Source organism: Pecten maximus, chromosome 16 (genome assembly GCF_902652985.1).
Source record: "Pecten maximus chromosome 16, xPecMax1.1, whole genome shotgun sequence".
In the NCBI taxonomy this organism is placed as follows: Eukaryota; Metazoa; Mollusca; class Bivalvia; order Pectinida; family Pectinidae; genus Pecten; species Pecten maximus.
In genome coordinates this window covers 10,839,140-10,854,671 of record NC_047030.1, presented here as the reverse complement: position 1 = coordinate 10,854,671, position 15,532 = coordinate 10,839,140, and the positions used below count along the sequence as shown (strand labels likewise).

At 36.5% G+C, this 15,532-nt stretch overlaps 1 protein-coding gene across 1 annotated transcript in view; it reads left to right on the top strand.

The window, feature by feature from the left end:
* Positions 1-9,295, top strand: part of LOC117344638 — a 33,446-nt gene extending 24,151 nt beyond the window's left edge. The window contains exons 4-11 of the mRNA XM_033907465.1: positions 605-781; positions 1,390-1,514; positions 2,101-2,282; positions 3,301-3,454; positions 3,761-3,826; positions 4,111-5,638; positions 6,595-6,686; positions 7,130-9,295. Coding sequence (XP_033763356.1) covers positions 605-781; positions 1,390-1,514; positions 2,101-2,282; positions 3,301-3,454; positions 3,761-3,826; positions 4,111-5,638; positions 6,595-6,686; positions 7,130-7,245 — 2,440 coding nt within the window. The 3' untranslated portion in view covers positions 7,246-9,295. The remainder of the gene's footprint in view (positions 1-604; positions 782-1,389; positions 1,515-2,100; positions 2,283-3,300; positions 3,455-3,760; positions 3,827-4,110; positions 5,639-6,594; positions 6,687-7,129) is intronic.
* Positions 9,296-15,532: the final 6,237 nt, after the last annotated feature.

The window sequence follows — 15,532 nt, the reverse complement described above, 5'->3', positions numbered from 1 at the left end:
CTATACCATTCACCAATGTAATGGAAGTCTTACCGTGATACAGGTTTATACGATGATATGAATTAAGATATTGTCTTCATTGGCTGACAGTTGATATTGTATCTTAAATTACAAAGTTGCAGTTAACAAGTTAGTTTTAAAATTTATTCATTTTCCCTTTTTGAGCATGTTGGCAATTCAGTTAATGTATCAACAAATTGGCCAGAAGTCATACACAATTGAAAATAATCAGTCTACTTATTGTTATCGTGTGTAAAATGGCAGCAACCTGTGAACATTGTTTAAAGGTTAAGTGTATAAACTCGCATGCATCGTGCGGGAATACTACACTCGTAAATTGACGCTTGATTTATGTAAAGAATAAACCTCGTCAGATTTGTGGAAGAAATCCTCACTCTGCGGGTAAGATATCTCGGCAGACGGAAGGTAATCCTCGCTGATACCTGACGAAGATGGTAATTTATAAATGGAAATATGACGAACTATAAGATGCACTTTCTCGACAGAGGAAAACATATCATAACAAATTTGTTTTTTAAGTTATGATAACTAGCTGCTAAATGAGATTGCAAATCATACTAATTATTGACATGTTTATTTTAAGAGCTACGGCCGCGACAGACCAGGAGTTATACCGACTGATCGAGACTGTGTACAAAAAATCCCTCAAAAGTTTCAATGTATCCGAGCTAGATGTGTACAACGCCTCCCACCTTGCGATCAGTGAATTATTTTGGCTTACAGGACACAAGAAGAACAACCTCATTGTCAAGCAAGTATCGCCGGCCTAGTGAGAATATACATATCAGAAATATCAAAATGACTTTTGTCAATCCTGAGGAGTAATTGCTGCTTAAGTATACTGTTAAAGGTTTTTTTCTCTCCGATTCAAATTTTAACGGTTAACCAAACATTTTGGGGAACTTTCAGATTTGAAATGGCCATAATTTGATTCAAGATACAGTTTCATGAAGCTAAGAGTGCTTAAGGCAGTTGGGACTTGACCAAATTTGATATGCACACCAAGTCAGGTAGGAGCCTGACAAAAATGTGCTAGCTCAATTTGGTTCTTTTGTTCACAATATAATTCTCGTAATAAGTTAAAATTTGAACCACTTGAAATTAAACTTGACAGAATGAAAGTGATTTAAATGCACAGATTTTTTTTAGTGCAAAATGTATGTTCAATGTTGTTGAATCGTAGCTGATAATACCAGCTTGTCGTGTAGGTAATTATAATATATGTATAACGAGTCAAAATACATTCCACCTTAAACAATGAAATAGTTAATTTCGGTTCGCAATCAGTAACATACCTGCTAACAGCACACATAAAATGACCGAATTATCAAAACATTTTAGTAATTGATTTTAATTTTTTTTATATAGATGTACTTGGGGTGATTTACCTTGTGGTCCGGAAAATTTCACAACTGTACTTACAGACCATGGGCTCTGCTATACGTTCAACTCTAATACAGACCCTTCCTCAGTTCTGATAACGTCATCTTCAGGTATGTTTCCAATACTTCATACCAACATACTTCTGGTAGATTTACCAGTACGTGCAATGATGAATTATTTGGGACTGCAGGTGGTAGACACTGCTGGTAGACATTAGTCCACGATGTTTGCCATAACCTGCACTCCACGTATTAATCTTCTTTTGATCAGCAGCACGGTTCAGAATATGTATGATATTGAAAACAATAAAAAATATTAAATTATGGAACACATTAAATTATGGGAATATTGCACCTCAGCCACCAGATTGCGACATTTTTTTTGAACTATTTTGAATGCTTCTCGAAGCCTTGGGACCTTACATAGGCGAAATGTCTTCATGTCAATTCAGGTAAATTTCAGGTCAGATTGACCTGAAAAGATAAGAAAAGTCAATTAATTAAAGAATTTAGGTCAAATTTACCTGAAGACATTTTGCCTGCGCAGCATCACTAACGAATCATAGAAGAACGAAACAGATGTATAAAAGAGTTTATTGTTTTGGCTCCAAAATAACTTAATTGCAATTTGTATTGAAATGTAATACTACTTATTTGTGTCTTTTGTACAATGTGTTTAATCGATACACCGTTACAGGGTCCGATGCAGGCCTCCGCTTGCTGTTGAATGTTGAACAGTACGAATACATGCCTGGTCCCAGTAGCGCAGCAGGCGTCAAGGTCCTCGCGCACGGACAGCAAGATTTGGCCCGGGTCAGAGAACTTGGTATCTCCGTCCCCACTGGCACACATGCTTTTATTGGACTTCAAGTCATAGCAGTAAGTCGGGTTAACAACCTTTACGATACAAGTTATCTTCAATAAAAAATGAATCCATTTCTAGTTGACGAGATTTATCGGCAGCGTAATTTTCTATCATAACTTACCGTATAGTTACTAAATTTCACGGGGGTAATCTATTAATTAATATCATGTTATGAAATTTCGCGCAACACTCCTTGTAAACATTCTGCTGTTGTAATTGTTTTCATTGTGACTGGCCCCGTGGTGAAATCCCGTAGGGCCAGTCACAAAAAGTTACTTTAGTCGCACTTTGATTTTTAATTGTTTTGTTTGGATTTGGGAGGGTGATCTTGACATTATTTACAACGTTTTGCCTAAGTTTGTATAAGAAATTTGATTAATATTTCAAATCACGTATACATATGGTGACACAAAGCAAGGATAAGTCATGTATATCTCTGCACGATGTCAAAAAAAACTCTATATAATTTTGTACAATGACGAGTATATAGAGTATATATAATTTGAGCGTAACTTTTCGGTGACTACGCTGTCACTGTCATGAGTATATATCAAAGCCAGTGTTGGATTTGAGCGTAGCGTTTTATTGACTACACTATCACCTTCATCAGACAAATGACCAGTAATAAACTTTGGTATATATCACAATCAGTGTATGTTTTGAGGGTAACCAGCGTACAGTGAACTCGACAGTTCAGATCTGACAAATGACCCGAGCTTCAATGTGTATCAGAGTGCAGTAAACTCGACAGTTCAGAGTAATGACTCGTGGAGTAACCAAAACGTCACGCTAAAATCCTACATTGTTATTTACTAAAGGCCATAAACGTAATTACATAAGTAAGGTATACATATCAAAATAATATCAACATGCATTAGTCGAAATTTTAATACTAAATATTTCGTATGAACTTAGGATTTCCAACCCTGGTAGTTCCCTAATGATACTGCGGAAGTAACAATAGTTAAACATTTGTAAACATTTGTTAAGCAAATGTACGTATCTTACAATCTAAACTATTTCAATCCATAGCTTGAGAACCTACCTCCTCCACATGGACAGTGTAGTGAGAAGGGTCTGGCCTACTTTGACTATTATACATTCGACTCCTGTCGCCTGGAATGTTTAATGACATATATTGCCGGAAAGTGTGGTTGTCGTGACTTCTACATGCCAAGCATCGATAGTAAGTTACCTTCAAACCACTCTATTGAATCAATTGACTTTCATTGAGTCAGAGTACCCCTTCATGTAAGAACAGAAAAAATGAACTGCTACCCCCATAGAATAAATTTGAGATATGAGATATTATAATTTCTCTTAATGCTTATAAAAATTTGGTTCTACCAGAACATTATGAAATGGTAGTTTGTACCGGTGTAATGGTGTTTGTTTGCTTTGTCAAGATTACGTTTTTGTATAGATTTGCGAAGTAACTTGTGTATATTTATAATGCATATGACGCTCATAGATGTTTTTCTTCTCCTTTCAGACAGGCCGAGAATATGTTCCCTGAAAGAGTATTTTAGTTGCTTTCTGCCAGCCAAACAGGAATATTGTAAGATACATTACCTCATATTAATATATTAGCAGCTTTTACATTCACATAACTCAGCAAACGTCACTGGGAACTTTATCATTGCAAATGTGAATCATATACATGTTACACTTGGCTAATGTATTTCAACTGTTTTTAAAAAATAATTTTACAATATGCAAATCAATATAAACACAAGTGTTGTTTACAGTAATCACCAGTAAATACAAAATGATACAATTCTGTCTATCGCCACATACATTAGGCATGTCATATCTTATTTATATGCTTCCATTTTTCGTTAGTGCTGTCGGTACAAACAGGAAGTCAGCAGTGCACATGCCCCACTTCCTGTAAAACACTTATGTTTGATCCCACTTTGTCATATGCTACCACTTCCCGTCATGCAGTGGACAAGATTCTGGACAAGGTCATCACTTCAGAGATGACCGATGAGCTAACGCGAGCAAGGGAGATAACCAATCGCATGGAGAAGGAAAAGTTGGAGAAATTCCAAACCGTTGTGCTCGCCGTAAATGACTCATTAACATCAGTGAAAACACTGCTTTACAACGACATGAGAAAGCGAATTTCAAAACAGGTAGAAATTGTGGAAAAAGTATCTGAAAAAATGATGAGTGCCTGGCGAAAGAAAGATTTCCTTTATAGGTATCAGGAATACAACATCAGACGAAACTTTATACGAGTAAGGGACGCAATGGAAGAAAGGACATTAAACCTTCTCTGTATTGGTTTCCACGAGTTTGTCTTTGTTACGGAGACGTATCTCAAGGATTTAGTTTCAGATGCATTTGAGAGCAATTTGGATAGACGAATAATTCTTTATACCATTATAGGTGCTAAAATACAGGATCGCATGGAAACTGCCAAGCGAGCTCTCTCTAATTATACAGAACTATACGAGGCATACAGAACGGGAACCCCCTTGTTTCGGTATAAATTTTTAAGGGTGCCTAGAACACATAATGTCATGATGGTACCCAAAATACTTCTTAATGCTTCTCTTACCCATAATGCTTACGCTAGGTTATACGGTCCACGCCTGAGGGATGATATCGAGGCTATCATTGGTAGTTTGCTTGAATACCTCGAGTTTCTACAAGAAGTGATGCAAACGAACAGTCTTAATATCACAAGAATGGTCTCCATCAGCGGAGAATATGTAGACGCTTGCGAGAGGTTCTATCATAGCAAGAGTGTGTTTTACTACGAAAGTATAGAGAGACCTTTAAGAGTGGTTATAAGCCGACAAGACAACTTTAAGAAAACAAAAACACACTTTATGGCGACGATCCAGAGCATAACGGACAATTTGTTGCAATTGAAGGATTCTCTTGAAAATTTGTCAAACTCAACTCTACATGTTCTTTCGGATCTAGTTGATCGGGCTGTCAATTACTTCGAGGACGCATCCATAAGAAAGCTCGATGTTGCGAGAATGGCGCAAGTGGAAAAGGTACATACTGCATCTGTAAATTTAAAGATGTTTTTCCAAGAGGTCAGGAATCGCGGCCATGCAATATACGATGGCTGGACTGCCTTGATTCCAGTAGGAAAGTCCATCTGGAAAACGATTTTAGAAGATGAGGAAATGATGGAGTATTATATATACAGAAATATGACCAGTTTCTTGGAAAACAGTACAGATGTTTCCTATGAACTTGAAAATAGCTATACTTTACATCGAGACACAAATGATATACGGTTTATAGTGGGTCTAAAGGACAACCTTTTCCATAGTTCGATGGATCAGATGCAGGAACATCTGTCTAACTACGTGATGTCAACCAAAGTGGACCATAATGTTATCATGTAAGTTCATCACTGATGGGTAGGTCCTTACTACATTGATATGTTTTAAAGGTGCTTCATATAAGTTTATTAGTGTTAAGTGTTTGGGAGTATGATCATGTAGGTATAGAACATGTTGAAGCGATCTGTGTATCGGAATGAGGTTTTTCGAGGTTTCACGGGCGAAAGTATGTTTAAAGGCATGGGAGTGACTGCTTTTGGAAGTTCATCGGAGTGTATGTTTTAAAGTTCCGGGAGGTGAGGTATAATTGGAAGGTTTTAATCGGGGAGTGAAATATGTTTTGAAAGTTTCATCGAGGAGTTAAGTATGTTTTAAAGGTTTCACTGGGGAGTGGAGTATAATTGGAAGGTTCAATCGGGGAGTGAAGTATGTTTGAAAGGTTTCACTGGGGAGTGGAGTATAATTGGAAGGTTCATCGGGGAGTGAAGTATGTTTGAAAGGTTCCACTAAGGATAGAATTCTGTATGTTTGGATGGCTGATCCGGTATGTTCATCGGGAAGTGAGGTATTTTTCAAAGGTTTCACCGGTGAGTGGTGTATGTTTTAAATGTCGAAATTCATCAGACAGTGAAATTTGCAGAAAATAAACATAAATCTTATTAGTACAAATATCAGGTAGGTAACAGGTAAGCCATGAGGTTATACTAATATTGCAGTGGTCATTCCGAGTTCATGTTATCTGATGACGTTTAAGGCATGTAGTCTCCGAGCTGTATGCAATCCTCGATAAAGAAAAAAATTAAAGCTGGCAGGATTGTTAAAAAAAAAACAAAAAAACACCAATTCATGAACTTCCTCATAGGTTGAGAGGAGAACACTAAAATCCATCCGACAGCTGATAGTTCAGTAATTGGCTAACACGATTTCTTGTTTTGCAAAATAATGATTAGCACTATGTGAATATTTTCTTTATCTAACCTTTGTACCATACATTAGCTATATATATTTATTTCAGGGACAATTACCTAGAGTTGGATATATATTATAGAGAAATGAATTACGAAGAGATCCGACAACAAAGGGCTTACGATATTTTCTCATTATTATGTAAGTGTGACATCAACTCCAACATTTCTTCTGGTCATTGTATATGATGTTTACTGAGCGTTCACTATGCATGGTATCGTGTCTTAATATCTATTTTTACTAAGTATGACATATAGTCCTGGTGGTCAATCCATGATAATCCTTGTTATCTCTTTTTCTTGAAAAGTACCTGAATGACATTTATCATTAATAAGTAGGTTGCCCTTGGTCCGTTGTCGTGCATTGAATTTTGATTTGATTGGAAATCTATATGGCAAACTGATGGATGTTTTAAATTTTGACTGTTGATGTTTGTTATCACAATTTCTCAAAAGAAAACAACAACAAAAATGCGTATTTTTCACAAAGGTTCCCCTCTGTATCTAATTGTGAATATTGAATTTTGACACTATTGAGAAGACAAAATGGCGGAGAGGTTGTTATTATGTTATGTTATGTTTCAGGCGATATTGGCGGATCAATGGGACTTTTTGTGGGAGCTAGCGTGATGACCATGTTTGAAATCCTGGACCTCTTTATCAATCACTCAGCAGAACGCTTACTGAGGTCAAAACGTTAACCAATCAGAGAAATGGATATATTTAGATACGAGATAAGATGAGTCCATTTGAATGTTATGTCTAAATACTAGCATTTGCATATGTTCGGATAACAAATGTAACATGTTTCATTTTTAGAAAATCTGTAGACTACCTAATTATTCACTAGAATCGGGTACCATGGAAACGTAAACAATGATATGGATGGTGGAAGCTTGCGGCCATTAAACTTTATTTATGTTTATCTTAGGTTTTACTACACATTCTATTTTACTGGTAAAATTATTTCTTACTTTTTTATCAATATTTATATGAAATCATTTAAAAAGACGTAATACAACATTGCAATCATAGGTTATATAAAGTTGCTACATTTCCTACAGAGAGTATGGTCGATTTAAAACAAGTTTAACTATTTTTATATTTTATACAAAAAAGGTTTCTTGATTCACCAGCCCATGGATGTTTGATCTTCTCTTTTCATGTTTTAAATTCAATTGCATCCTGACGGAATCCTATTGAACTCGGCCTAAGTCTTAAAAGTAATCATTGTAGAACACTGTTTTCATTATTGTATTTTTTTTTTTTTTTTTTTTTTTACATTTGTTGGTGTTAATAGGATATATTTGTTTACAGTGGACGAGATTTCATGGATTTTGTGACAAGTAGTGACTAAACTGCCGGCTATGTTTTTTCCGTATTAGGTTGGTATACAAACTTACAAAGACATATCTTCAATGGCCTCGTGAATTATAAAGCTATTGATGAAAGATATTTCTTTTTCACATGAATTAAAAATGTCAAATGTGATGACTCAATATAGGATTAAGGTTTCTGTCTTAATTTTGTTTTATATACACATGCAAATGACGAGGTAACAAATTAGTATGTATGTGAAGCAGAACTAGCCTGAACGCCAGTGCACGTTGACAGGGAGCTGAAATGGTTAGAGCGTCCATCTAGAGTCTGGAGGTCCTGAGTTCGAGTTCTGGTTTGGTCGTTGCATGTTCCTCTCTTGTTACCTACATGTTTGCACCCAACTGAATGTCCATAAAAGATGGTATAGGGTCTTGTAAGTTTTTTTGGTACAAGACAAAACCGTTTGGAGTTCGGAGTTCCGTGAATAGTCCATTTTTGTTATTTTTATTGGTTAAGTATAAAAAATTGAAACCGGTGTTGCACTCTTGTATGAGAGTTCGATGGACTACGTATGGGTTATGTATAGGTGTTGTACTATGGTATGGGAGTTCCAAGGACTCCGTATGGGTTATGTACCGGTGTTGTAGTATGGTATGGGAGTGCCAAGGACTCCGTATGGGTTATGTACTCGGTGTTGTAGTATGGCATGGGAGTTCCAAGGACTCCGTAAGGGTTATGAACCGGTGTTGTAGTATGGTATGGGAGTTCCAAGGACAACGTATGGGTTATGTATAGGTGTTGTACTATGGTATGGGAGTTCCAAGGACTCCGGAAGGGTTATGTATAGGTGTTGTAGTATGGCATGGAAGTTCCAAGGACTACGTAAGGGTTATGTACTCGGTGTTGTACTACGGTATGGGAGTTCCCGGGACTACGTAAGGTTAATGTACCGGTGTTGTAGTACCATATTGGAGTTCCAAGGACTCCGTAAGGGTTATGTGTAGGTGTTGTAGTATGGTATGGGAGTTCTCGGTGCTACGTATGGGGTATGCACATTGTACCAGAGTTGTACTACAGTATGGGTTATGTGTCTTGAAACCCTCGAGTGTAACTCATTTATTGTTCTGACTGAAAATGAAATATCGGTATGCATGTGTAATGAGAAAGTGTGTACATGTCTGGTTATGGGGCTGGCAGGGAAGACTCTAGATATAGTCATCGCTGTCAGTCTCATACTTGTGAGGTTCAAAGCTTTTCACGAACCTGTGTATTTCTAATTCATCAACAAATATACTTTTCAATGTCAATAACATGGAATGTCCAGTTAAATCAATATAGTGTGTACAAAATCTTTTAGGAGATCATCATACCCAAATATGTACATCGAAAATATTTTCAAGTATGTCAATAAAAAAAATTATCACAACTAAATTCTGGACACAAGTTGTTTTATCGTTAGATCTTGACAGAAACCCTTAAGGATTTTGGCATCAGTTGTTCAAAAGACGATTAAAGTCAATTCTGGTAAAATTATCATTATTAAAATAATAAGAGTATAGCGCTCGTACCTGCCTAATTTGGAAGAATACATACACTCTTGTTTTTCAGTAAAGTAGAAATGAGATTTTCACTAATGAAGTGATTAAGTTAATCACCTATTGAACATCTGAGCACTGATCTTGATAGTGAATGTCATTTTAGGTCAACGGGTCCAAAGTCGAAGGACAAGTGAGTTCATGTCAGCGATGTGGCGAGGTGGCCGTCGATATTCCCTAAAAACTAGTCATGGGCGACTGAGTTTTACAAAATTTGGTCTGAAGCATCCTTGGTTAAAAGGGAACCAATTTTGTATAAACGGTAGACCTGGCACCTGAGGTCAATAAGTGAAATATATCAATTTGTTTTCTCTGTATGAATGAAGGGATTTATTCCAAATTTGGTCTAAAGCGTTCTTGGTTGAAAGGGGACCAATTTTCTTTAAATGGTGGGACTTGTCCTAGGTGTCTAAGGAGCGGGCTCAATAGGAAGTTTATAGCACATTCTTCTGTAGGAATGAAAGAATAGGGTCCAAATTTGGTCTTCTCGACCAAGTTACGTGCATTGTACTTGACACTACGATGGATCAGTTTGAGGCCAATCTCTATCTGTCTTTGTACACTGTTTTCAGAAGGCATGGACTGGTGTAAAATGGAAAGTATAACATTCATTGAAGCACTTAAATTGTAACACTGTAATATTGCAAAGTGCACTACTGCATTTTGATTTATTTTATCCAAAAGTATACAGTAACTAGTCTAAATCCTTTAATGTGAAAAAAATTCAACAGATTCACAAAATGTTGCCCTTAAAATAAACCCCTAGCAATTAAATATATAATGATGAAGGAAACAGCCCAGAGCCGAAGTATCAAACCAAGAGTTACTGAATTTATGCTCTCAAACATCCTAGCCTAGCCTAGACTGGCTTGTGAAAAATGAAGCTTCCTGTTGGCTGTCAGAGTCGTCTCCCCTGAGACACAAGTGTAGTGCGTTATTTCCCATATCGTCCATGCTGTCAACGTCTACAACAGGCTGATTGGAGGAAACAGGTTTAATCCCATCGTCTACGAAATGATAATACTGCCAAGAATTGTATGGATAGGCCGGTTCACTATATTAGGATCCATTAAAAACAATAATGTATCAACTAGTAAAATACAAATATCAAAGCTTTCTGACTTAAATTGAACAAAAATAAACTATTTCATTATTCCAATATCAAAATCCATTAAAAAAATCAATCTTCGCAAATAACTTTTTATTTCTATAATTTAACCATTACATACTGACAGGATCAGAGACAATCATAAGGAAGATATTTACCAAGCCCAAGGAACAGGTTGATTGATTTTACACTTTCGTGGAGAGCAGCCACATGAAGTGGAGTCAGACCCTTACTGGTTTTTGCCTCACGGTCCACAGAGGGCTATAATAGAAATTGAAACTTATATGTAATACTGTCATCGCATACTTAGAGTAACTAGATATCCACTTCGTACCTCAAAATACAAAAATGTCAATGAATTCAGAAAGATCACTAACACTAATTTTAGAAGGCGATACCAGAAGTTTAAAGCAATTGAACCCAAACCATACAAGCAAGATAAATCTATGCGTCATCTAAGAAGTTCCATTTACTAGTAATAGTGAGATATAGCCCAGAAAACGTTCTATTTGATGTAGGTTAAAGGTCAAACTAAATTAAGAGTGACCTACTTTGGGTACATTACACAACTAATGTCTAACTAGCCTAATTAAACCCATGCCTTAAATATGAAGTACCAGTAACCAGTAGTGCAGGATAAAGAGCCCGGACATTTCTTTTCGTTGATGTAGGTCAAAGTCAAAATGTAGGTCAAAATGACCAATATTTGGTACATGATACACCGCTTCAGCTAAGTGAGTCATTCCTCCGAACCCGGATAAACTATTTCTTTGATGTAGGTCAAAAGTCAATGTAAGACTATTCTTTTCCCTACTTTTCCTTCTTTATCTTTTTGATCATTAGGGAGCAAATCCTACAAGTGAAATCTAAGACAGATCTAGGAACTTTATATGAACAAGAAATAGCATCACTAAATTATAACTTCAAAAATATAAGATGCCGGCTGTCGGCCGTTTTTTTCAAATCAAACACAAAATTGAATGAACAAAACTAGGGGCCAAGATAACCTACATATCAAGATTGAGAAATCTCCTTCTAATACATCTTAAGAAACAGGAATAACAGGTATTATTTATGTACAGATGGAAAGACCACAGACCATGGACAAAGAGCGATTTGAATAGTCCATTATGTAAGGATGGTGGGCTAAAAAATTATCATTTGTGTTTCTATATCAAATATATCAGATTATAAAACATATCATGTGTTTCTATATCAGATATATCTGTTTATTAAACATAACATGTGTTTTTATATCAAATATATCATATTATAAAACATATTATCTGTTTCTATATCAAATACATCTGATTATAAAACATACATGAAGTGTTATTGCTCTGAAGGTTAAAGGGACAATTTAGTCAAGCATGCTTTTCATATTTCAAGCAGAATCGATAAGATGGTGTGTATTCAAATAAAAGAACCCGCAGTTAATAGTTATCTTAATGCCAGAAAAAGCACTTGGTACATGACATTGTACAAATTTTCCACCAAATTTTCGAAGTTAATTTTTCTAATTTATAACTAAACTATGAAAATCTTACTTAGACGTTAAATTGACAATTCTGTTGGGCATGACGACAGACTTGAATGGTGTAACTTCGTGTTTCAAACAAGTTCCGCAAATATTTATATATTCATTTATTGCAAAAATTAAAATAATGCACCTGTATTAAATGGCAATAATCACAGTTTGGTACCTACTGAGCTCAGGGAGCTGATCCCTGTAGTATGTACCACCATGGGTACTTTTGGTACATTTTAAGTCCAGCCTTCCGTCATAACCATGGCGATACACGTTAGTCTGACCTATATCCCAAGTAACTTCAACGGCATCTCGGTCAGTATCCAGAATGAAGTTGATTGTAGAAATCAGGGTTAGTTATGACCTAGCTTAATTTGCTTAATTTTCCATCATCTCATATCAAATAAATGAAATAAATAAACACTGCTAATATGACAAAGAAAGTGAAGTCAAGACTTGTTTGATGCCTGTTGATGTGCCTAAATGTTCAGTTGACACCACCATGACTCTCATTGGAGATTTTTAGTAAACACATATTTGACTTAGATTTGTATGGTGGGTGTCGTTAATGGAGAAGACGCTTACTCTTCCGGAACACTGTTTCTATTATCCTTGTACTCGGGAATCTCTATGAAAGTCTATATTTTTGTTTAAATTTTGCCCAAATATGATTGATTTTGAGTTTGAATCATGCTTTCATTATCATTTCGGTATCCCTCTGTTGCTCTTGAAATCATAAATTTGGTTATTTATTTTATTGTTGATCAATAATGCAATTATGTGCTACCAAATAATACCCAATACTACAAATAGTGGTCGTTCAATCCATCATAGAGAGCAATGGAGAATATACACGCGTTTGTCAATGTTCACTGGTTAGTGAATGCTGTGTAGCATCCCATGCATATTATAGAAATCTTCTCATTTACACGGAAATCGATATCGTAGTATTCTCTAAATGTTTCCAATAACCACGATAGATACCAATATCTGAGCGGATTTAACTTCACACATTAGCTTCGTTTTAACGAGTTTTACACCACCAGTCTTTACAGCATGGCCCTGTGCGCCTATATAAAATATGATTATATATAAATTATATAAGATATCTTCATTCTTTATAAACGCTAAGATACTAACAAAACATACTGTACATCACTACATACCACGATATGGTATAGACAGACAGACATCCTTTATTTTCTCTAAAACAGAGATTTACAGTAACAGTTGTATGTCATTTGTTTTACATCTCAAGTAGGTTGCTCATTTCATATATCATATTATGTACATAGTTTGTAATGTTTAACATCAGAGTCGACCATCTTTCGTCATCGAGTATGATATTGTTCTTGCTACCCAGAATAAAGTTACATTTCTGATGGTCTTCCAGATTATCAAAGAAGATATATTCATCAATATCTAAAGAATTAACGAAATAGCCAAATATCTTGTCTCGACTATTAAATAGACCTGGACATTGTACAAGGAAGTGAACGGATATGTTTTCAATACGCTTTCCACACAATGTACACGTGACTGACTCTTTTTACTAAGAACCCACATGGGGCTAGGGCCATGTCCACGGTGAATAGAAGAATAAGTTCTTAATGGCACTGAAGCCTCATTATCACCAAGCCATCTTATGTGGTAAAAGTCATGCACAACTCGTTTACAGAAGGAACTCCATGATGCGCGAGAAGGGCGAAAACTTTCAAATACATAGTCGAATAGACTTGCTGATATGCCAAATTTTGAAGTAAAGGTAAACAAGTCGTGTATAAAACTTTAGGACTTAGTAGTTTTCCACTAAATATAAACGTGCATAGCCTAACGACAAAAAGCATTTTCCAGACAAACGTATTGCTTGATTAGCATAGTTTATTCCAAAACATGAGCTTTTCCCGTTCAACTTCTCCACAAATGTCAGTAAGTCCAATTCTGCGGGTAGTAACTAAAGATGGCGACGTTTCCTCGACTCCTTGGCATCTTCGTGCCGCATGTCTTTGTGTAATGAAGAGTTCCCCTCGCGATTTCGATGTTGGGGCTCTCCAGAGTTCTGAACCATACAGAATTCTCTATTGAACAATGGATTCGATAAGCTTGGAACTAATAAGTGGATTAATGCCACCATCGTGAATCCCAATACTTATCAGCGCGTTTAAAGATCGCCTTCCCTTTGTGCATGAACTTTTAATATATTCATCACATTGCAGACCCGAGGTAAGCGTGATTCCTGCTTATTCCTTGTGAGAAACCCAGGCGATTGATTGTTCACCCAGTTAGCACTCGATTTTCGGAACAATTTTTCTACGACTATTGTGGAACCGTAATAAGGAACTTTTAGCTGGATTGTAGTTCAATCTCCATTTGCACGAGAACTCAAACACTATGTTTGTTTTGTTTTTGTTTTGTTTTTGTTTTTTTTGTTTAACGTCCTATTAACAGCCAGGGCTATTTAAGGACGTGCCAGGTTTTGGAGGTGGAGGAAAGCCGGAGTAAACGGAGAAAACCCACTGGCCTACGGTCAGTACCTGGCAACTGCCCAACGTAGGTTTCGAACTCGCAACCCAGAGGTGAAGGGCTAGTGTTAAAGTGTCGGGACATATTAACCACTCGGCCACAGCGGCCCCCTTCAAACACTATGTCAAGTAGACGGTGGATATTTCCAATTGAACAAGAAAGTAATCATGTATCATCGGATAGAAGCACAGTCGGTATGTGGATATCATGGATGTGTAGACCAAGACGAACGCCTTGCCTGACCTTGTACGGATGTCCCTTTTTAACTTCGTACAGAACACATGCTGACACGTCCTCAAAAGAAGTATCTAGTATGCGCGAGATTTTACCATTAAAACCTAAGTGATACAACTTATATAAGAGACCGTTGACCCAGACGCTATTGAACGCCTTTGCGTTGTCTAGGAATGCGGCGTAAACGCTTGTGTCTAAGTTCACGGTGGTGGAGTACCACTTCTCTTACTGTGAACGCCGCTGTAATGATCCCACAGTTTGTCTCCGAAAACTTTGCTGTAATCTGTGTGGGAAGCATAATTTTTCACATACCTTTGAAATTCTTCGATATAACACATTTTTCAAAAAGAACGGGAGAGCAATATCTCTAAAATTGTTCATATTTAGTTTGTCCTTCTCCCAACCTTTGAATAGGGTTATAACAATTCCGTGTCTAAACGATGGCAGATAACTTTCGATTTGAATTACATAGTTAAATATTTCTGTTATTAGCTTTTACAAAAACATATCGGCGTATAGGATATGCTCCACCACAACTTAATCAGCTCCAACTTTACAATTTTTCATGTCCTTAATGCTGCAGACGTCCTCAGTAGTGATGGGTTTCCGACATATTGTGTTTCCATTTTGGTATGATTCATTGCGTAAACGATTTATTCCATTATCAATTTCATGCTTGT